Genomic DNA, 24,819 nt, shown 5'->3' with positions numbered 1-24,819 from the left:
ACATCAAACCTGCTAAAAAAGCAGAATGAAAAAAAAATTAATTAGCAATATTAATCCCATGATTCTTACTTGTCTTGAGCTAAAATTACCATTAAATCAGTGAAACTTAGAATATCGTTCTTAAACATAGAAAAACAGACACTTTGTATTGTTTTAATTTCTTTTTCAAAATTTAACTCCGTCTGTATGAGCTTGCTCACATTGTCAATTTCAATCCCTGATAAAAAAGGAGGTTGTGGTAGGCTAGTAGCCAGCGTAAACTTGTCAATTTATGATGAATCCTCATATATAATACATATATTGATATAAAATTATGAGCATATAGGAAGAAGTGGGCCGATCCCAACCTTTTTCTTTTTTTTTTAACTGCCTCCAATGATCATTGATATGAAAAAGTTACATTTTGAAGTTTGGTATATAGCCGATCCCAACTTGTTTAGGATAGAGGTGTAGTTTTTAAATTTACAATTTTAATTTTCTTTTCATTTTATTCAAGTAAGAACACATATAGAATGCTCACCTATGGTCTCTTAAGGTATTTTTGTTGATAAAAGAATAGCCAACATGATGAAAAAGAAGATAATCTGCAAAGGAAATTGGGTATATAAGAAGAGATTGAATCCAGAAAAACTATAGTATATGTAAACAACAACAATATACTCAGTGTATCCCGAGGGTCGTGTGTACAGAGTCTTACCTCTACCTTACGAAGATAGAGAGACTGTTTTTGATAGACGTTCCGGCATATGTAAAGTATATGTAAAGCATGAACTAAATATTAGCAAAAAAAACTCACCAAAACTGGAATATTATAATTAGGCTGATAGCTGAATGTGTAAGATTTCCTGGTGGTAAATAAAGTCATCAAATGATAATGTCAAATATTTCCATAAACAAACAACAACATACCCAGTGTAATTCCACAAGTGCGGTTTGAGGAGGGTACAAGGAAACATAAAAAACCTTTGATTTAAGGTTCCGGAGTCTCTGCAAGTTTTCAAGATTGCTTCAAGCCTCTTCAAAGTACTCGTTGCATTTGGATCATCGCGATCAACCTTAAAGAATCGATTGATAAGTTGTTTAATCGAGCACGATGAAATTAAAGAAACAAAATTTGAACATAAAGAAGAATTAACCATAGTAGAATTTCACCTAATATTTGAACATCAAAGGGCTTCATATATCAAATGGACTAATTTAGAATTTTACAACAACAACTAGGCCACAGTCTCAAACAAATGGAGGTCCGAGGTCACCTATATGAATTCTCACTGCTTCATTTAACCTCAACTCACGAGGGATAACTAACGATGCAGATGTGAACGAAAAACCAGGAAATTGAGCAATTCTAACTTAGCAATAACCTTTAGAATGAGTAAAGTCACAACTTCAAACAGTGGCAGAGTCAGAATTCTCACTTAGGTGAGTCAAAATATAAAGAAGTAAAACACACGAGATGTCTCCGCTACTTACTACAGAGCTAAAAGTTGTTCTGAGAATAGTACATGTTATACCTTAGATTCCATTATACAACAAAAGTCATAAAAAGCTCCGTAGACATCAGCCATCGTCCTTGTCTGATCAATAATCTTAGCACAGAGGCCTAAAAAGAAGAAACCAAAGAACAAGACTTAGCAAGAAATTGTTTTCATCCACAAAAAAGCATCAAACAGACATGCATATTGACAAGTCGTGTATCTTTACCTCGTCTCATTTCAACAACGCCTTTGAAAATCTCAACGTTGTTGTAGTACATCGACAAATTCCCCATATTTATGATCTGGTAGTACAAGAAAGTCACAAGGAAATGAGTACTCCATGTATAGTATAAGTGCAAATTGAGTGATCATGTCACACTAGTTCTCATATAGAGACCACTACACGGTAGAAAAACAACGTTTTGAACTGTTGAAAGGAAATTTATACCTGTGGAATTGCACAGAACTGAAAGATAGCAGGATCGCGTAAACTAGACATGCTAGTCAGACAATCTTCTACATATAATAAAGCATTAGTGACCATTTCATTCAGACATTGTACTGCCTTGACCGAGTTTTCCTCGTACTTAAAGTCCTGAGACACATAAAGAAGATGGAAATTACAGAACAACGAATCAACGTATGAACTTCAAACAAGAAATAGCAACATGTTATGATGAAAGCAAACCTCGAGTTTGTTAACATATTTACTCCAAATTTGTCGAGGCCAAAACATACGACATTTAGGTACTTCACTTATGTCCTCTAGATAATCTCTAATGATGCTTATTTTCTGAAATGTATAGCCAAATATGCTTGTAATCAGTAGCTAGCATACAGAGCTTTTTTTAAGGCTCCGCGATAAATATGTTAGAGGTCAATACCTGAAGAAATAAACCCATGGAAATCGAGATGGATTCTGGTGCTAAATCTTCTCTTCCAGAAACATAAAAAAACTTTGATAATCCTAATCCACAAAGTCCAGATGCATAGAAACTATATTCATTATAATCATCGATTGTTTCTACCTGCACGATACCAAATGACTTTTATAAGTGAAATTTACGAGTACTAATTTGCTAGTGAAAGTGAATTCACGATTATTCAGAGTCAGCAAATTCAGAATGAGTTTGATCTTATTATGCCAAACATTTTATTCATAGTTCAAGAAGATAGCAATGAGTTCAATTGAATTCATCTATTCTAATAATCATGCAATGAAGTTTAGACATATGGTTTCCACAATGTTGGGTAACGCCAACATCCTGCTTATGGCAAGGTCCGTGAGGGTGCTGGGGTGACCTAGGTCAGAGTCATGATTGAAGTTAAGAAATAAAGTTGCGACTTTATAACCTAGCTATTAGCTTTTGGCATATGATGATAAGCGTTTGATCCCAACACACAATTTTGTCAATATTCCGCGAATTACCTCCTTGCATAGAAATTTCGCCATTCCTTCACCCATTCTCTTGGTAATATCCTTAATCACCTCTTGATAACTGCAAAATACGTGCAACGTTTCGTTTACAAATACTCAAATGTATGAAATTAAGTATCATTCTGTTTTTTTGCTATCAATTTTCGATATGCAAACAAAATGTTAATACCAAAAAATCAACATTTTTTTCTAAGAACTCACTTTGTATCAAGCTCTAGGAAAGCAGTGGAAACATGATGGAATTGGTCCATAAGAACCTTGAATGCCTTTGTACCACCTAATAATTAAAAAAAGGTGAACGAGTTTAAGTTATATACATTATCATATCATTTTTACCTGTTATAAGAATAACAAGTCGATCGCGAAGTGAAGAAAAAAACTTACATGAAAAATGCCATTGAGGATCATAGAAGTTGCAATAAAAATTTCTCAAAATAGGTACTCTAACCTCAATGGCTAAGCTGGTATCATCCTCTGTTCATAATTAATTAAGTAATTAGAAGGGAAAATCAAAATAATTAGTGAGCAATATTCTAGTAATTAGTGAAATTAAACTTATGGGATTTAACTTGAACATACATACCAACAGTGTCAAGTGCTCTAAGAACCAAATAATAAACACAAACCTGCAGAATTGGAGATGAATTTTAAGGACAAAACGAGGAAATGAGATTTCTTGCTCTTACAATTTGAATAGAAGAAAATAGTTAGTATTCAAATATCGGTTTTCTTAAACTTCATATTCAGTCAAACACAACTACATAAATTGAGACGAACGTGTTAACATGCCTTATTTTCTTAATTACTAATTAATTTCACTTATCATTTAAGTAACTTGATAATTAATGTTGAAATATAAGATGAAATCGTCATAATATCAACAAGACACAAAAAAATTGAAGAATAAGATAAACATAAACACAATTATAATATTTAATGCTTAGGATTCCATACTACAAAATAAATTATGTAGTAAATATTTTTTACACTATCAGCATATACTTACCACGTTACGAAGGTCACTAGGAAGTTGTTGAATTACAAGAGCAAAGCTACGAGACACCTTTCGGAGAGTAGCGTAGCAGAAGGCCCAGTGTGGCTGCAACAGCCACACTGATGTCTTCTTCTCGATGCGTTTTGCCGTTAACATGAGCTTTACCAATGGGTATAATTCATCTGGATGCATCAAAATCTCCTGCATCAACTCCATTTTTATAAATTTGTTTAATTAAGGAGTGTCAATTTATAGTATATATATACTATAAAGGATGAGAAAAATATAAACTTTATGCGTGGATTTATATTATATATAATGAAGAAGTGATTTGACTTAGAAATATTTAAGTTTAGTAAAATAATTTATAATTACCTAAATAATTTAATTGAGTATTTTAGATTACGAATTTTATCTATTATTACTTAAATTTAGTGTTGAATCAAAATGCATCACACAAAGGGAACCACAGGAAATAATACGAAATTTTGTGGTGTTAGGTTGGGTTGTTTCAACTCATTATTTTCGTGCTTTGGTAGTTGAATTTACATACATATATATTATCGTTGAGATTTAAATTTTTAAACTTTGATTGTAGATTTTAATATAGAAGTTTTAAGTTTTTAAAAAATAAAAATTTATATATTGAGAATTACGTAAAAAATACTATAAATCACAATAATGAACTATTTGAAATATTTAAAAGGCATATAGAGAAATTCAGATAAAAAATAGCTTGATTGTCTCTCGAAATTCCAACTATGAAAAGAATAATATTTTCTTTCTAAACGTACTTGATCTCAAAAATGTAGCATTGTAATAATGAATTGATCTGAATCTAATATTTTAATATAAAATATATATGAATATATAAAATTAACTAAAAATTATAATACTTAATAGGTTTAAACCATGCTTTGAAAGATACACTTGCTTTAGTCTCTGTTTGTGGTAGCATATAAGTTTTTTGAGATCACAAATGTGAAAATATAAATTTTTGTTTTGTGAAAAAATTATTTATCTTGAAAGACAAAATAAAGGGAAAAATGGAAATAACCCAATCCACCTGTCCATTCCAATTAAGCTCTTTCGACTTGTCCTGTTTTTGGATTGGTTTGTCATTTATAAAACAATTCCAAGTTAGTTTGTTAATAAAAACACTCAACATAAGTTAGTAATACATAAAGGGATGTTTATACATGGATAAGAATAATAATTTAGGAATGAATTGGTAATCTCAGACTAATTTTACACTAAAATTGTGAGATTAATAATCTCATCTAGCAGGTGGAATAGTCATGAGATATGTCATCATTGTGTCGAAAATCGTCCAATTACCCTAGGCATGTAAATATTTAGAACACACGAAATATTTGGAACAATTCGTTTTGGAGTAAAAGGCAAAAGAACCCTGTTCTCACTTTGCTCAAACAACAACAACATGTCCAGTGAAATCCTACAGTGGGGTCTGAGGAAGACATAGTGTATACAGACCTTATCACTACCTCGTGAAAGTAAGACTATTTCTAAAAGACCCTCGCACTTGGGCCAAAAAGAACCTGTTTTCACTGGGCCCTTGGGCTATCCATTTTCATATGGCCCAAGTAGAAAATTGAACAACTACATATCTATGCATAACCTTCACTTGGGCCATTGGGCTATCTATTTTCACAAGGCCCAAATAAGAAATTAGTCAAATGGAGCCCATGAGTCCATTAATGAGACTACATAAGTGGGCCTCTTTTTCTGGCAAGTGTCTATAAGTGATCTTCAATAGAGAGACAAATCAGATATTTGACGTACAGCAACATCATTGGCTACCTTTCTCTGTGTGTACTATTTAAAACTTAGCATTAATAAGAATGGCCCATTGGGCCCATGATCAAGACAGTATGCCTCTTGCTGTTCTAGACATTGACTTGTTGATATTGTCAATTCATAAAATATGTACTTTTTAACCTTTTTGTAAAAAAAAAAAACTAGTCACTGTCATAGAGTTTTAAATTTCACAGATAAAAAGTTTAGGATATTATTAAGAGTTTTCACATCTTTTGAATATGGACGTTCTTAACTGGTCAGCACTTTGTACTATAGTATGAGGCAAAATATTGATCAATTAAGATATTCGCTTTCAGAAGATGAAGGTTACAGAGATGATGTTTAGATAGATGTGCTTATAAGAATGAAGTTATAAGGGATAAGATAGGAGTGGCTTCCTGATGAATAAGATGAGGGAAGTGAGATTGAGATAGTTCAGACATGAAGATACGCCAATGTGTATTATTATATGGTGTTGTACATTGCTAGTTTGTCCATGTTTTTCTTTCTTACCTTTGCGTTGGTTGAACCGAGAGTCAATCAAAAATAATCTCTTTACCCTGCAAATATCAAAATAAAATCGACGTATACTATGCTTTTTTCAGACACCACTTATGAGATTACACTAATATCTTATATATTACTGTTGTAACCAATTTCAACTAAGGTAAATTGTCATTAAGTACTCCAAGCACCGTCATGAAAAAATTCAACGGTAAAATTTCAAACTAATCATTATTTTTCAATTATAAGACTGAAAAGTGACTAACGCGCATTATTACTATGTTCCCTTTTAATGGACCCAGTGCATACTTTTTATTTTATTTATTTCATTCTAGAGTACATAATTCATAATTCATTGTCTCCATTAATTCATTTGGTCCGTGAAGAACAGCTGTATTTGGTTTAGTCATTTTCAAAGCCTGGCCTAAACTGAAGTTTGTTTTCCTGTTTCCTAGGTGGACCCCAAAGGCCCACTTCTAAAAAGTATGCTCAACTTTCTTCTTCCTAATATTCACAAAATAGCCACTTTTCAACTTAATAAACTTTTTTAAAAAATGGAGTTTTAATTTCTACAAGTGAATTCAGGATATTGTCAAGAAGTTTCAGTTATATCAACGTAGGTTATGGTGTAGTAGTATAACTGTTTTATTTTTAACCAGAGGTTTTGAGTTTGAGTTTGAGTTCGAGTTCGAGTTCGGAGTATGATTTTTTTTAATTGAAACGTCATCTCTAAATGAATCATGTAGTGCACCTTAACGCTCTTCTTTAGCGGCTTACTAACAGGCCCATGTAGTTGGCCTAGCAGATGACTCTTATCTAGGAGTTCACCAAAGCCCTATCATGTATAATAGAGAAAAATTTTATTGACGCTCTAACCTAAAAATAGATCTTATGAAAAGAAAAGATTGATCGTCAATGAAGATCGCAATATTCGAATTTAGTTGAGGCTCAAATAAGGGCTCCGGACACCGTGTAGGAAACAAAAAGAAGTGTTTCAGTTATGAAAGTTGAAACTGAACACAAACAATAATAATATATTTGATATAATTTCACAAGTGGAATTTGGAGAAGATCTTATATACATAAAACTTACATTTACCTCGTGATGGTGTAGAAGTTGTTTTTGATAGACTATTGACTTCAAGAAAAACATTTTAAAACATCTTGGAAGTTGGAAAGGAAAGCACGGAAATGAAGAAGACATGACAACCAAAAGAAAAAGCAATACATATTATTCCAAAAGGGGGGAAAAGTAACAATAATAAAGTAATGTGATAATCGAAGCACAACAAACACAACTTAGATGGTAACATAAAATTGAAGACAAGAAATTACGAGGATAATGTTAGTAGTACTATGGTAAGAAAATGAAAAGATATATGACAAATATGATACATTTAAACAAGGAGTACTTTGTCAAAATAATACTAAGTGGGTGTAAACAGGGCCAAACATCCACGACCCAATGATCACTCTAACCCAAATGGGACAGGCCCTATAGGCCCACTTGCTATGCAATTTTTCTATTTTGAGGGAAGAAATTAATAATAATATTAATATTAATATTATTATTATTAATAATAATAATAATAATATACTATTAATAATAATATTTGAAATGATAATAATAATAGTGATAGTAATTAAAATAATATAACACTAGTCTTAGCAATCTCATTCCTAACGAGTTAGATGTTAAATATGTGTTCTTAGTTTCTTCTTTTTTGAATAGTAGGATTTGAGAAGTTATTCGCTTATACTCGACTTGTCTATTGAATAAACTCATTTTCAAAAACAGGCAAAGAAATGCTTGAGTTAAACATGCCGATTTTTTAAAGTGATTTGATCGATCGATGACATCAATAAAAATTAGACGGAACTCTATAAAATTGATGGAGAGGCTCTCCTTTCAAAAGACAACAAAGAAATAAGGCCCCAATATATTATTATTATTAGAAATTCTAAAATGTTGTAGTACATTTTGGACTTTGATTTTTCTAGAGTAATTGATGCGGAAAAAACAATTATTTTTAAATTATTGATCTTCTAAAAGAATTCAATTTATCTTCCACTCACAAAAACCAACAATTTTTTATACACTTCAATAGTTTTATATTTTTTTAGTCTCAATTTATAAAATTTACATCTTTTTTTAATTTGTTTAAAAAGGTAATAATATCTCTTTTTATTTAGAAATAAATTAATATTAGATTTTTTCTAGTAAATTTATTCATATCACATAAATATTTATACATTTCATTTATATAATAACTTTCTTATATTTTTAATTTTATGTTCAATTAAAATATATCACATAAATTAATACAAACTATATAATAATAGTTGTCAATTTTTGTACGACAAGACAATTCCACCTAAAGGGACCTACATTTTAAAGTTTGCAAACTGTCTTTGTCTAAAAGATCAATCTTTTTTTTTCTTTTCGTATGAATTTGGTCCCTCTCTAATAAGTGGAACATTATTTATCGAAATAGAAGGTCAGTTCCAGCCCGTCTACAAAATTAGATTTGAATGTTTCCGAAGCAATGGGTGTCATTACATATCGAAAAAAAATAATGCAGCAAACATCAATTGAGATAAGAAGTAAAGTTTTAAAAACTCACAGTCTCTATTTTTAGCGATTTGTGTAACAAAAAATCCTATTTTATTGTTTGCGATATATTGGGGATAATTCACATATTGAGACATCCTTAGGGCTTTGCTTTTGATGGGTTGAAACTCAATTACAGTTGTATCTTGTCTTTCCATACTACTAACTACATCGATGTTAATCAATTTGCTTTAAAGATAATATTTTCGTGAATAAAATGACACTCATTTGATCTCTATAAGGAATAGGTGCTCATTCATAGCCACTTTTGGTGGTAAGACGATTTTCAGGGTTTGAACTAAAACTTCTAAGCGTGAAAAATAAAAGTACTCTTTTTTAAATGAGGTTAAAAGTTAAATAATGACACATAAGTGTTGATCTTCAAATAAACATTGGACCTTAATGGGCTATGAGTGTAAATGGGCCCATCATCACGTGAAGAGCACGAGGTTAATGGACCAGTACTATGGTCGTTATGCTGTTTGATTATGATTTTTTTGAAAATTATATTTTCCTAAAAATATTTAATTCTGTGGTCCAGACTTTGAATATAAGAAATATAAAATATTTTTTAAAAAAAAAAATAATAATCATGTGGATTGACTTTATACCTCTAATTACCTGTGGCGGAGTGATTTTTTTTTTATTGCTAGTGAAATTCGAACATTGACTCATTCAAGGTGTCTAAAACACATTCAAAGCGTCTAAAAGCACTAAGCTATAACAACCTATTATGTTAAGGGTATCCAAAATATGTTATTTAATTTCGTATATCATTTTACTTGTATATACGAAAAAAAATTCGACGAAGAGTGTTCAATTGGACACCCTAACATGCATATGCCTCTGCTGCTAATTACTAATTAACAAGTGTTTAAACCAGATAATCAAACATCTCTATAATAATATTTTATTGACTATATGCTTTTTCTTAAATTGATTTTTATATTATATATTTTTTATATAAAAATATCTCATTATAGCAACCGAAAAATTATCCGAACAAATAATATAGTTATAGAAAAGTTTAACTTTATATGTTTGTTTTTTTTAATTATAAAAAAGGTGTCTTTATAATTGACTAATTTCTTGTTTGTTTAAAGTTTGGAATTATTTATTATTCGAAAATTATAACTACACCCATTTAACCTTTGATGAATATACATTATGCTACTATCATGCCTAATAATGCATGTGTAATACATGTATCCTTATCTTCTAGCCTCAATTGTTTGAGTTTTCGCTCGAATAGAAACCTTTATATGTAAGATAGGCTTTTAATTCAATGTAATAGTCCTACCTATTAGATGCCAGTCGGATCATCTACTCGCGAAATCACCCAATTTGAAACCTTTTTATTATGTAACTCTCAAGCATGTTTTGCTTCTAAAAGACCAAACTTCAAATTTACAAATTAATATGTTTTACACTTTTAAAAACTTGTTTATATTTAATAGAATGCACAATGATACCAACCACAAAAACAGAACTTCAAAATCCTAAAACATGGAAAAAGAAGACAAACAATTGCTTTACTATAAAAGTGGTTAGTAAGCAAAACAAAATGGACATTTAACATAAAACAATGAGAGAAAAGGTGGAAAATATTATATATTCACGGGTTAAAAGCAGCTATATGAACTTCAATTAATTAAAAGTTACGCGCGATTGATAAATACAAGATATAAGTGTTTTAGCGATAATTAACACACATATATATATATATATATATATATATATATTCTAGCTTTAAATTTTTAACATTGGATTCCGATCAATATTTACCAATTAGAATCTCTAACTGCTATTTGCAAAAACAAAAAGAAAGATTTTTTTTTTATCAATAATAAAATAATACATTAATTTTTCCCTTTCTAGTATTAATTCTTTTATTGGTTGGGACCATAACATTATGAATAGCGTTTATTTGCAGCCTTAAATATATGTCTTCCACCGGCAGAACTTAAAATCTTATAAATGTTTTCAATCATTAACCATAGTAAACGTTTGTACTTCTAATATAATTTTAAAATTAAAATACATATATATATATATATATATATATTAAAACTAGGTATCAAATACAAGTTTGGATACACAGTAAAAGCTATGAGTTTACCTAAACCTAATAGTTTTAGTTCAAATTCCAAGTCGTTACTAATGAGTAATGACTAGAGAAGGTCGCCTTAAGTGTCTTTAGTGGTGATTTCGGGGTCATTACTAAATGTTATCTATGGCGACAAAAAAAGGTCCATATTAAAGCAACATATTTGTGGCGACTAAACTCACCCCCTAAAAGTGAAGAATATCGCCACAAACAAGATTACTCAACCTATGATTATTGGGAAGATCGTGCATATATGTTCAAACATATCAATATGAAATTTTTAGCTGATAACGGTTTAAATTTTGAATCTATATCTAAATTAACGAGTCTATGAACCTGAAAAATAATATTTTGAGTAGCAAACAATTGACATGACATGTCGAGAAATCTTAAGAGATTAGGATATTGTTGTCCCATCTCCCTATACATTTTTACTCACTATTCAACTTGCACAAGATTTTGACATTTTGTGTCCTTTCTATTTTTGAGGAATTTGATGGTCATTTTCATGTAGATGTTCTTCGATTTTTATTTTAATTTCCTTTTCATAAAATAGTTTCAAATGTAATAATGGATGTCAAATTACAATATTAACTCCTAATTAACTTTTAATGCAAACAAAGACATTGATTTTTCTATGGATTTGATAGATATCAAATATTTACCTACGTATTTCATTTTGTAAATCTAAGTGTTCCTTTTGGAGTTTCTAAATTTGCAAGAAAGTACTATTTCATCGTGTCAAAATAAGTATTGTTTTTTCCCTTTCGAATGCCAATATGATTACTTTTGAAGTTGAATACTAAGATTGTGGTAGAGCGGTAAGTATGTATTGATCTTTAACCAAAGGTCTCGAGATAGAGTCACTTTATAAGGGAGCAGTATATCTCTAATGTGAGACTTTTCAGTACGATTCAAATTTAATGTATTTTGAAATATTGATCAAAATTTTCATAATTTGAATCTCGAGAAACAAAAAAAAATAGATAATTAATATGGGACATAAGGAGTAATAACACACAATTTATGTGGAAATAGAAAATTCTAGAATTGATTCTTGGACCACTAGGATAATAATTCATGAAAATTTTAGAAGTGCATGAATTGCTATTAAATGTCTGTATTTTACACAGCTTTTATATATATACTCTAATGCAATAAGTAGAATGAAGCACTTTGTAGCCTGCCTAATTGGTAATAGGTCCTATAAATGGGGGAATTCACCTTTGGATGACATTTCACTAATTTTAAAGAACACAATTTTATAACGTGTTTGGCAACTTCTGGTTCATTTGGACGTTTGATCTAAATTTGAACGAGTTAAAATGAATTATTTTAGTAGATAACTGAGTTATTAAGGTGCAAAAGATTACTTGGCGAAGTTAAATTTATCAATATAAGCTTAACAATAAGGTCATAACTTGCCCAAATCTAATCAATTTTTTTTTATTGAGTTACCAAACAAAACTAAGGAAGCTTTTTGGCTTTGGGCCTTCCCTACGGTTAGGTGGAAGGCGAAGACCAGAGGGGCCGAGCCATTAGTGAGTAACCACTCTAAAAGGGCTAGAAGGAACATTTTCATATAGACAGTTTTTATGGGGCGTAGGCCAACAGAGGGGTGCAAAGGTTTCCTCAGGCCAGATGGAAATTGGCCCTCGAGTACAAAGGTAGAAGGGAGCTCAACTGCAAGACACACCCATCGAGCAGGGACAAAAGTCACCCTCAGTGATCCAACGATGCCAAGTGAAAGGGTTGTCGCTCAACGAATAAAAGTTATTCTGGGATTACAAGCTAATCTTCCCTAAAATCTCACATCGACGGGAAAGTTTGGCACCTGGATGTCAATTCTTCGCCACCTGGGTTGTTGTATGTTCCAAGGATTGGGTTGTTACATAAGCTTGGTTTAAAACATCGTCAAACAATTCGACTCTTAGTTTGGATGACTTGAGTTGTGCGCAAATTGACCAGCTATGAATATATGTGCAATCCAACTCGCTCAATTTCGAATATATTAGGCGTGTTATATTTTCTTGGATTAACTTTGTTATCCATAATTCTAAAGAACAAGGTAATTAAGATATATATTTAACATATTTCATTACTTAGCGAGCTACCTTTTCGTCTCTACCTAATTATCTCAAACTTCAATTAGGCTGTTATCTTGTATCTAATCCAAACTAATTATAAGTTATCCCATCATTAGCGCTAATTAATCAGTTTTTAGGAATTGAAGTTTTATTGCCAAATTTGCCTGGACAACCCTTTAACTTTTGTTCTGACAAAATCTCACCCTTCAATTTACGATTGCGTGTAGAAGATTCCGAAATGCCCAAAAACTTTATTCCTTTTCTTCATTTTTGGTCCAATTGCTAGTTAATTCATATGCTATTAGAAGGTGCCATAATAACGTCTATGGGTGTGTTTGGTATGAAAGGAAATTTTTTCATGTTTGGTTGGGTAAAATGTTTTGGAAATTTTTTTCAAATCAACTCATTTTTTTCAAATTCAAGGAAAATGACTTTCATTCAAAACTTAAGGAAAACATTTTTCAAAACTTTCCTCCAACTTCAAATTACAATTTTTTTTGTTGAAAATTTTTTTTAAAGCTTAATTTTAAAAAACATTTTTCAACTTAAATTTTTTTTTACCCCCCCCCCCCTCCCCCACAAAAAAAAATTTAATGTTTGTTTTTAAAAAATATTTTCAATTTCAAAATTTTATTTTTACCCCACCCCTACCCTCGATCCCCCCCACCAGCCCCCCTACCTCCCAAAATAATAATAAATTTAAAGTTTGTTTTATAAAAAAATACTTTCAATTTCAAATTTTTGTTTTTCACCACCCCACCCCTACCCCTCCCCCCTCGCCCCGGCCAACCCCACTACCCCCCCCCCCAAAATAAAATAAAATTAAAGTTTGTTTTTAAAAAATATTTCCAATTTCAAAATTTTATTTTTTCACCCCCACCCCACCCCTACCCCTGACCCCCCACCCCAAAAAATAAAATTAAAGTTTATTTTAAAAAATATTTTCAATTTCAAATTTTTATTTTTTTACTCCACCCTACCCCTACCTGCGACCCCCCCCCCCCGCCCAATCAGCCCCCATCCCAAAAAGAAATTTAGTTTGTTTTTAAAAAATATTTTTAATTTTTCAATTTCAATTCAAAAATTATTTTCTACTTTCTACTAAAAAAAAGGTATTTTCTCAAAAATAATTTTCATTCATAAATCAAACACTAAAAAATATTTTTCGAAAAATATTTTCTCACCAACCAAACATGAGAAAATAAGTCAAAAATCTACTTGTTTTCCAGGAAAACATTTTCCTTCATACCAAACACACCCTATGTATGGCAATTCATGAACAAGTGACCTTTAGTATTTCATAAGTGACCTTTAGAGGAAGGAGAAGTCGAAACAAGATTTTATAGATGAACATGTGGAAGGATCATAGTCAAAACCTACAAAGCTGAACGACTCGTGAACATGTTTAAGCAGTAGAGAGCCGCGCAAATGGGATGTTTCGATCCCCCTCGGTGCTTCTCTCTCCTGTCCTCCTCGCACAGTCTCTTGCATGTCGAGTGATTATCGAACTCTTGGTGTGGAAAGCGCCAAGGAATACTAAATTGGTAACATGCATGCCTCTCTTTTGAAACAAAAAACGATCTTTAACAACAAATGTCTCGATTCTCATATCGATAAAGAACATAGCAACATGCAATACTTGAAGTAAATTGTAGAATCTCGTTAATCAGTTGTTGATTAATCTTTTGATATGTTAATTTCAACAACTTTCGCTTATTTTACTTCTTCCTAGCTACTTCACATGTAATATGTATTTATTTTATCGCATAAGTATAAAAAAAAATATCGATAATAAATTATAAAATTGATCTATATGTTCATATAATTATATGAGACCAAATATCTCGTTTCGAATAAAAAACAACTCAAAAGTACTTTACATAGCCATCTCAAAGACATTGTTCTTTAAGAATATTATGCCCATTCCATATATAGAATAATCAAACACATATTTCAAAATTTGACAAGTTCTTTCTAATTATTTTATTATAAACATAGAACAGAAATAACAAAATTTTAATAAACAAAACACAATAAATAGGAGTAAGAGAAAGGGGAAAAAAATCACATAACTGTAGAGAAAAAGACAGGTCATGGACTGTTATTAAAACCTTGTCAGGTTGGGTAAGAATCCGGTGAGCCCACAATAAAGCCCAGACGTTTCACTACGTTTTTTTTTCGTGTTCGATATTTATATTGGAACTCGACTAATTTGAATTTGTGTTGCATAGAACACCCAGTGCTCCATCTCGAAATTTTTAATTAAGAGAGGAACAACCTTATTCATTACTTTGCACCACATCTTTTTGGTGGTAGAATTTGAATTATTTGTTTACTCGAAATTTTATTATTGACGTGATGAATTGTAAAATTTTAGTTCAAATGATCAAATTTTTGGATTGCTTTTTGTGATTTTGAAAGTAATTGCTAGTACTTTCCAAGGTGATAATAACATTTGGACCGAAATATTCTTAGTTAAAGCGCAAAATAACTTCAATAACGAAGATTTGATAAGTGAAACTTCAATAAAACATATTAAAGTTCAAAATTTACTAGATATTTATACTACATATACGATACAATGACATATGGAAGTTTAAACTTTTATCTATTACATTGTTTACTATATTTCGATTACCTTATTATTTTATTGTTGTTTTTAGCAATCTTATATTGTTATTTGTTATATTTTTTCACAATTTTCTTCTTGTGTGTATCTGAATTTGTTGCACTTGAACCGAGAGTTTTAAAGAACAACCTCTCAATCTCTACGAGATGCCAAGGGTTTTTCGGTAACAACATCTACCTTCACGAGATAGTGATAAGGTCTGTGTACACTATATCCTCCCCAGAATTCGTTAAGTAGAATTTTACTAGGCATATTGATGTAATAATCTCTACAAGATAGTAGTAGAATTCACACATATTTTACTCTTTTCAGACTTCACTCGTGAAATATCACGGAGATATATTATGTCTTGTATGTTTGTACCTCAAATATCACCTAGAGTTAGGTTTATAAATATTTTATTTATGTATTTACTTGTGCTATATTTGGTACCTTAAAATTTGGTAAGTGCACAAAAACCAAAGCAAATATTGCTTTAAGGCAGCGGCTACTCAGAAAAAAGGGCAAATCCTTTTTATTATAGAGTCAAAGATAAGAGACTACAGTAGTACACAGAGTTGCAGAGAAGACCGCCATTGAAGCTCTTAATAAAACTCCATACAGTAAGATAACAACTCTGTAAAATTCCAACAAAAAAGTAAACAAAGAGGGAAGAAGAAGAGGAAGTATATAGAAAGCTTCATTTTTCTCTTCAAGTACCTCCATTTTTCTCTTCTTTTTTGTTAGTGTTTTGAACTTCATTGACTTGAATTTGTGGGGTTACTGTGGAGTAATCTCTGTTTAAATTTGTGGGGTTTGTTTAAAGTTTCAGTTGGTGTTTGCAGCATTAACGAAATTGGAGAAACTGTAGAAATTGAGCTTGGGGTTGTCTTGTTGAGTCTCATTTTGGAATTGGGTTAGCTGTGTTGTATCAAAGTTGGGTTTGGTTTTTCTGTGAAATGGATAATCTGATAGAGTCAATTGAAGCAGGAGAAGCTAGATCCGAGAATTGCGGAGCTAGAATGGGAGAAATAGGAACTGGGTTTCATCAATTTGGTGAGGAAATTTTGTCTGTTACGTCGGAAGGTGGAAGTTCTTTCACTGCTTTACTTGGGCTTCCACCGAATCAAGCGGTGGAGCTTTTGGTTCAGTCACCGGAAACTGACAAAATGACATCAGATAAGCTCGCTATCAGTGAACCTCACTATCGTTATCCTCCTCCTCCGATTTTTCCTTCAGATATCGCTTTGATCGACAGAGCTTCTAAGTTCTCCGTCTTCGCCGCCGCCGGTAACTCCCCGGAGTCCAATTCAACCCTTTCAAATTCCGGGTCGAAATCACTGTTCGTCAAGCAAGAACCCATAGATTCCGAATTTAACCACAATTCATCTCCGGCGACTTCCAATCCACTAGTCAATCAGAAATCAACAAAGAGAAAGGAACGTGAGAAAAAGGTAATTTCAACATCCCATTTAGTGTAGGAGCCAGAATTTTCATTTTCTCCTGTAGGTTCAACATCTAAAGAAGTAGACATATGAACTAGCTGAAAGAGTTCGACATCTATAAGAATAGTGTTAAACATGTATAAATAGTGTAATTTTCCGACGAGGGATGCTAATTTCAGTTTGATGAACAATTTCTGTGAAATTCAGGTAAAAGAAACTTCTAAAAAGGGGAAAAAATCAGCTAACGATACCTCAGAAGACGGCGGTGAGAAGCTACCATACGTTCACGTCCGAGCGCGTCGAGGCCAAGCCACTGATAGCCATAGTTTAGCAGAAAGAGTAAGATTAAGAGCTTCTAATGTTTTGCTAAACATGGTAATTAAGCTTTTAATTATCTTGATTATATATATATATATATGTAGGCAAGGAGAGAGAAGATTAATGCTAGGATGAAGCTACTACAAGAACTGGTCCCAGGATGTAATAAGGTAAGCTGTCACTTTTATCAGTATTAATTAATCATTAATAATTGTTTAATATGTTGTACTGATTGTTAATTAGTACTTAGTGGGGGAAATATCTGTAATGTGATTGCTTTCATTGCATTATTGATTAGCCTTTTTGGTGCAAAATCAGTCATTTTCACCTTTTTCTTAATGAAAAAAGTGGTGGGTTTGGCACCAAGAAAAGTGGCGAACAATTTTACTGTTGTTTCAGCTTTATTGCCTTTCATTTGATGGGTAATAACTTTTGACGTGACACAAAGTTTAAGAAAGTAAAGAATACTTTTGAATTTTGTCGTGTTAAAATATGTTACGTGTAAAATTAAAAGTAAAGAGTTGTCGAGAAGAAAAAGGACAATCTTTTTCAACTATATTGAAAAGAAAATTAAGACAAACAAATTGAAATGGAGGGAACACTTTTTAATGGTCAATCTTGTCATTTCAATTTTTACAAAGGTGTTGGAACTCCTTTTTATAAAGAAAAAATGTTACTTTAAAAGTTTTTCTTTTCTTAGAATAATTTTGGGGGAGGGATGTTTTATTAGAACAGAGTTGCATCCTTCGGGTGTGACGTAGTGATCTATAAAATTTGTCAAGAACCATGAAGTTTCAAGTTCAAACCTTGGGGCAGGCTAATACACTAGGTAATTTCATATCTATTCAAGTCTTGATGGATAGAGTAGAAAGAGCTCCATTATGGAAGTTTTTTTAGAGGATAAGGTACACATACACTAGACCATAGAAAAAAAGAAAAATGATCAATAAATAAAGAACCATAGCAAAAAGAAAATGCAGATATATGTTGAGAAAATCAACTCTGTGCCTGCCTCAAAGGTTCAAACCTAAACGGTTGCCCGACTTAGGATTATTGGACTATATATAAAGAGATCAATCCATAATCCATACATTTAAGACAAGATTACCTATTGGGATTACTTCAAATTTATACCATACACAGTTCATAGTAGAAAATCTTCTCCTTTTTTTTTTAGTCGGGATGCGGGTGGGGGTTCTCTGATGTTATCCTTTCATTTGGTCATACATGATTTGAATAAGTCATCTTAAGTTTTAAGACTTCGATACTGAAACTTAAACCCCCTTGTAAACACACACAGAGACAAAAATAAAAGGATACACAAATATTGTCGAAATATAAATCCATTAGAATAGTTCTGCCTGTAATGTTACTTATTTTAAGTGCTTTAAAAAAATTATTGACTCAGTGACTTTTATCATCTTGAACTGTCAATATAAATGTATTCAAGACTTTAAAGGATGTCTGTTTCTGTTCTATTTTAACTTGTTCTGCGGTGGCTTAACATACACCGACTATTATGTGGCTAACAGAAATATATGGTGATTAATTTGTGACTAATTTGCAGACCTCTGAAGATCTTTTAATTAGTCAATTCTCAACATTGAACTAACCCAAAATAATATTAGCACATTCTAATGCTTGGACTATATTTGCAGATCTCAGGTACTGCAATGGTGTTGGATGAAATCATCAACCATGTACAGTCCCTACAGCGTCAAGTGGAGGTCAGATCTCGGATATCCTTCTATCTGATTTATTAGTGCTGAAATCTGCAGAAGACTATTGATTATGATATTTTAGGTGTAAATGCAACTATGATGCATCCATATCTCACTACAATAATATATTTTATCCCTCTAAATAGTCATTTCTTCCGAAACTTAGAGCCCCCTATGCAGGTTAAGCACCTTAACCTGACACTCCTCAATTCTTGCAATAGTTTGATTAAGTTAATATACAAGAGAGAAGAAAACTTTTATTATCGGCTACCGGAGGTAGGGGGCATGGAGAATGTACAGCAGTTCTTTGATTTCTCATCATCTCTCTTGTTAGCATACAGTCATAAGGAAAAGGAGAACCGATGAACTCATACCTGAGGAGCAACTCTGCCTTATTGAGGAAACACAATCTTATTCTGAATCTTGTCAGGGTGAACTTAAACATATATAGGAAGTCAATAAAAATTTCAGCGATATTGCTTAATATTAAAAAATGATATAGGGGTTTGGGAACCTACATGTAGTGCTCTAGCATGTTCAGTCCTTATACAGACGAATACATTTGCACCACCTGCATCTTTTGACATAATTTTGAGAATGTAGGCAAAGATACAGACCAGTGGGAATCCCACATATGAACCTTCATGACCTTCGAGAAAGTAACTTTTTCCTCTCTCATTGCTTGGTAATATAGATGCTTTATTTGGTTTCCTTGATCGTATTTCTGATGGAGAGTTGTTTGGTTGTAGTTCTTATCAATGAGACTTGCTGCGGTTAACCCGAGAGTTGATTTCAACCTTGACAGTCTCTTTGCAGCAGAAGTAAGTTCCGTTGCTAGTCAACTTTATTACTATTGTGAGCTTACTCAAATGGTGCTGTGTTTTATGACTGCACTTCATCCTATTTACTCAATTTGTCAAATAAAGCACATATGATAATTTTGTTAGTTTTGTGCTCTATGATGACAGCCCATCTATTTATCTTCAACGTCAGCTTATAAGACCACCTAAAAGATGATATTTAACAATAAAACTGTTCTATAGTTACTCACTGTAAATTTTCTTGATCCCCACGTAAAATTTTGAAAAATGTGCTTCTTGACTAACCAAAATGCCAGAGCAAGGTCAAATGTGGACCACCATTATTGTCTGCCTTACCATGCAGATTTACACTTTCAACTGTCCTTTCTAATATGTGGTCACCTGAAAGGTTGCCTTGTGACCATACCACAATGTTGTTACCCTCTGGAGTTACCTCTCTGAGTGGGTCCTCTATTTAATACACCTCAGGATAGGAGAATTGGCCCTATTATACTTTACTCTCAACATTTCTGCAAGTTTCAACTTCTCACGTCATGACATCTAGAACGCTGGAAATGACAAATTTTGTACATTATCATGTTTCACTGCAATTAAATTCCAAATAATGCCAGCTTGTATGTTGTATTGTGATAAGTTCAGAGATCTCAAGGTGACACCTTTCAGGCTTTGTTTCTAGTTATTACATGACTAGCTTTAGAGTGAGTGATTAATTGCTTATAATGTCTAAAACATGTATGAGATAATCTTCATGATATTCAAAACTTCTGCATTCCCTAAGAGTTTCAATTTTCTTTTTGAAAATTAGCGAAGTGGTTCCCATGTGGAGAGTAACTTACAAGACATGGTTGTGCCACCTATTTGGGCCGAGGGACAAACCAGCGGAAACAGAAACCAATATCAACATCTATGGCATTTTGAAGGGTTCCATCAGCCTGCCTGGGGAAGGTTAGAAGACAATTCTAGCTTTGTTACTCCAGAGAACTCGCTGTTGACATATGATTCCTCAGCAAATTCAGGTAAATCCATACTTGATGGCCTCTGTGTTGCTAATCTCTCTAACTTAAAACTGGAACTGAAAGAATTTTGTGAAGAAAACCGATATGGAATGCAGCATGAGTTAAATGACTTCATAGCTAATCATCATATTTCGGATTTTTGCAGCATCCTTACACCCAAATCAGCTGAAAATGGAGCTATGAAAGAAGAAGCAAGTCTTTACTAGTGATTAGCTGTATATATATCGGACATATTAGTTGATAGCAGCCGGTGCCAGAGAAGAGAGTTATCAAGAATTCAGATTTTGGGTTTCACCTTCTTCAAATCAAACAGCAAGGAGAAACTCCAGTTTGATCTCTGCTAGGGAGGAAGAAAATTACGCGTATCCCTTGTTTCTATTTATATAACATATATATATATGTATGCAGAAAGATTTGTCTATACGAACATATAGTCACTCAATCTGATACTTGGTACGCGAGATGATTGATTGATTCGTAGTTGTAAAACAAGAACAAACTAGTGGTGACTATTACATTGTTATGCAGGCAAGGTTTCGTGCTATTTGCCCCTTCTGCTGAAATTCCTTGTGCTGTAATTATGAGAACTTGAAAAGCAATAAAAAGAAGGATATTGGAAAATTGATAAGGCTTCACTTTCATGGAGTGACGGACTCAAATAGAGAATCTGCTCTTTTATCCTTCTCTGCTTAAATATCCAGTTTTTGTTTATCGCAAGATTTGAACTTGTGATGAGTTGTGGTATAACTCGCATAGTGAAGCCTAGGGACACCCAATATCCCGTGTCAGATCCTCTAAAAACGCACCCCTACATCATTTTTTGAAAAATCCGAGCAATATCCTTGGCAGTAACTAATGCCACCAAATCATAGCATCTCCAACAAAATAGGAAGCACATCCAGAATTGAGAAAGTGACAACATCAAACAAATGACTTTTGAGTAGAATGAATTGATAATATAACATATAGCACAAGCAAGTTGACAAAGGATGAATAAGTATGAAACCACTGAACAAGACGCTTTGTTTTTCCTTTTTTTTAACCTTATCAATGGATAGTCGTTCTGCACTGTATGAAAAAACGAAAAGGAGAGATTGAGAAAGAACAAGGACGACGAGTCCAAAGATGATATCCACCAAGCCAGCATAAATAACAACTTACAAACTGGAGATAGAATGAACGTGCCCCAGTTTCATCACTTATACCATCGAAATCTAAGGGACACCTTATACGACAAAAGGCCAACTTATAGGAAGACCCAACAGATTTAAAGCAAGAACATCATACTTCAGTTCATATAAAACATTCAATAGATGCTTCCTAGATCTTGTTTAGCTTTTCTGCTACAACAACAGGATTTGCTTTAGCAATAGCATCCCGACCAGCATTCTTATAGTCAAATGGGCACTCGTGCTTGTCAGAATAACGGTGAGCTGCACAGAAAAGATTTCCACACTTGCAATTGAATCCTGTCAAGCCAACACGCTTGCGGCAAGTAGTGCACCTAGTTGGGCCCTCTTTTGGCTTCACCTCTGAACTTGGACCTGAGGATAAATCAGACGATGCTTCTGTAGAGATAACCTTTAAGTCTGCTGATCCCAGTTGAACATTGATTGCACCAGTGGCAATAGGCTCTTTGCCATTGCTGCTTGAGTTTCCATTTACAATGTTTTCAATTGATGTTGCTGCAAATTTAGCTTGTTCCTGCTTCAGTATCATGTCCTTGTGACACTTGGAACACATATTCATGGTGGCTGCACTACCAAAGAACCCGCAGTTGTTGATGCAAAGGATGGGACCTTCGGGAGCTTGGCAGCCTGTTTCTTTGGAAGACTCCATTTTGTGCAGCAGTTAACCTGCCACTTGCCACATCACAATTTCATTACGCAAATTTTCCATCATCATAACAAAAAGAACACGGAGGTTCCTCCTCAACTAATGAACATCGATATGATCAAACATGGTTGCTGTCATGAGAACACAAGGAAGTGGTAAAGACCGACAATAAGACATCACTCTAAGCTTGTGGTAAGCACAGACTTGCACTTCAGTCATTGTCATTATGTCTCATCACTTATCATAAATCATTTAACATGGAATTCAACTATCCAAGGTAGCCATTGAAAGGAGCAGGACCAATAAACTTGATTATCTACACAAATACAACAGTCTAAAGAATATTTTTCTTTTGCTTATTACTTATTGCATACAGCATGAACTCACTCAATCAAAAAAAAATTAGAACTGAATGCAGAGATAGATTTCAGAGATGCCAAGGCAACTATTGTTTGAATGAATAGTTATCCAAGATCAGGGCACTCCTTTATGTCGCTAAATTGTTTACTACGTCTCAGCATAGACTATAACCTGGCTCAACAAACGATCATCTCGAAGTGAATGGTATTTATGTAACATCACCAACCATCACCCTCGCAAACAAACCCAAAAAATCAAGTTTATTCAACTAGAGCCCCTGTTAAGAAACTGAAACTTTATTAAAGTAAAATTCAGTAAATGATACAACAACAACAACAACAACAACACAAAAATTAAACTTGTGGGTTTGAGGAGGGTAGTGTATATGCAGAAAAGACATAGTCACTTCTAACAACCACCAAAGCAAAAAGCTAGATGCACATATTGATGTCTCCATATTCATTCTCCATCATTTAATTAAGATGATGAACTATAAAAAAACAACTTCGTTTAGGTAAGCTTAGCAAAAAGGCAGAGGATTGCAGTGGGTTGATGATCAGGTTGGAAATAGTGTTACTATAGTTAAACTACCACAAATCCTGTAACGATTACCAACAATTCATATAGCTGACGCCAACTAGTTTCGGAATTGGGATTGAGGCATTGTTGATTGATTCATGAACCAAAAGAGCCAAAATAAGAACATATCAAACCACAACTCAGCACAGAACATATACAGTTTGCTCAGATGATTCAGATACCACCAAGACTTCACCATCAACAAAGATACAACAAGTTCTCATCTAAGAAACACAAAATCAGCAATTTCCCACTTGGGTTATAAAGCAATATCCCTAAAAATCAAAACTTTATACAAATAACACCCATACCATACAAAATTAAGCACCAAAATAATCCAAATCTAACAAAGCACCCCAAAAAAACCTTTTTTAACACAAACACATATATACATGCTCAATTTTCCCTTCTTTTGGAAAATTCTAACAAACCCTACGAAAAAAAATCAAAAAAATCATCAAAATAACTCAATCCCACCAATCAAATCAAAAACTTTCCCCGATCTTCAGTCACAAATTCCAAACCCATAAAAAAGGTCCTAGAATCCCCAGATTAACAAAAAAAATTTAAAAAAAATCGCAAAAAACATAAAATTAACATCAAATATTACGACGTAAACAAAAAAAAAGCCAAAAACTTCTGATACCTGAATCGAAGAATCGAGAGGCGAAGAAAAGAGGGCGAAATTGAGAAATTTAGACAGAGACCTGAAAAGAGAGAAGAAAGAGAAAGGAGAAGGATTGAATTGTAAAAAATGAAGAAAATTATTTTTCGTTTCGTTTATTTATATTTAAATTTAGGCATAATTCATAAATACGCTTTTAACTTGGATTCAGCTATATTTATGTCTACCAATTTCGAGTGTGTATAAGTAGATATTCAATTTTTTATAAAATTAAATAAGTATACACACATGTTCTACGTGACATAATTCATAAGATGTTACGTAGAACACAAAATTATCATGTAAGACGTCATATAGGACGAATATGTTTGTTTGCTAAATTTGATATAAATTTTAAGTGTCTAATTGTATACATTCAAAGTTAAAAGTAATAATTGTCTGTTGGCCAAATTA

General features: G+C 32.7%; 3 protein-coding genes across 5 annotated transcripts; 1 reads left to right on the top strand and 2 right to left on the bottom strand.

Annotated features, from left to right (window-relative positions):
- Nucleotides 1–508: 508 nt before the first annotated feature.
- On the bottom strand, nt 509–4,126 carry LOC125834067 (squalene synthase-like). Of its 2 annotated transcripts, none has more exons than XM_049513238.1 (13): nt 3,923–4,126; nt 3,500–3,542; nt 3,301–3,390; nt 3,118–3,193; nt 2,908–2,977; nt 2,363–2,506; nt 2,167–2,271; nt 1,927–2,073; nt 1,705–1,780; nt 1,515–1,603; nt 964–1,055; nt 797–845; nt 509–584 (listed from the first exon to the last, which is right to left on the bottom strand). In XM_049513238.1, the coding sequence occupies exons 1-13, from the start codon at nt 4,124–4,126 to the stop codon at nt 531–533; spliced, it is 1,239 nt and encodes a 412-aa protein (XP_049369195.1). In that variant the 3' UTR covers nt 509–530. The 2 variants fall into 2 exon arrangements, with proteins under 2 accessions (XP_049369195.1, XP_049369203.1); XM_049513246.1 differs by having other exon boundaries at nt 532–584; nt 947–1,055.
- An 11,957-nt stretch (nt 4,127–16,083) lies between these two features.
- LOC125834208 (transcription factor bHLH48-like) lies at nt 16,084–21,553 on the top strand. The gene is made up of 7 exons (XM_049513381.1): nt 16,084–17,099; nt 17,298–17,429; nt 17,513–17,578; nt 19,067–19,135; nt 19,879–19,950; nt 20,756–20,966; nt 21,112–21,553. The coding sequence occupies exons 1-7, from the start codon at nt 16,605–16,607 to the stop codon at nt 21,147–21,149; spliced, it is 1,083 nt and encodes a 360-aa protein (XP_049369338.1). The 5' UTR covers nt 16,084–16,604; the 3' UTR covers nt 21,150–21,553.
- Nucleotides 21,554–22,050: 497 nt separating this feature from the next.
- On the bottom strand, nt 22,051–24,539 carry LOC125834110 (zinc finger A20 and AN1 domain-containing stress-associated protein 8-like). Of its 2 annotated transcripts, none has more exons than XM_049513295.1 (2): nt 24,388–24,539; nt 22,051–22,822 (listed from the first exon to the last, which is right to left on the bottom strand). In XM_049513295.1, exon 2 carries the CDS (start codon nt 22,803–22,805, stop codon nt 22,287–22,289), a length of 519 nt encoding a protein of 172 aa, XP_049369252.1. In that variant the 5' UTR covers nt 22,806–22,822; nt 24,388–24,539; the 3' UTR covers nt 22,051–22,286. The 2 variants fall into 2 exon arrangements, with proteins under 2 accessions (XP_049369252.1, XP_049369261.1); XM_049513304.1 differs by having other exon boundaries at nt 22,051–22,828; nt 24,388–24,500.
- Between the last annotated feature and the right edge of the window lie 280 nt (nt 24,540–24,819).

This window comes from Solanum verrucosum, unplaced genomic scaffold (assembly GCF_900185275.1).
Source record: "Solanum verrucosum unplaced genomic scaffold, falcon-dt-bn FXZP01000285.1, whole genome shotgun sequence".
NCBI lineage: Eukaryota > Viridiplantae > Streptophyta > Magnoliopsida > Solanales > Solanaceae > Solanum > Solanum verrucosum.
The sequence above is the reverse complement of the archived record's forward strand: the minus strand, read 5'-3'. Positions and strand labels throughout refer to the sequence as shown.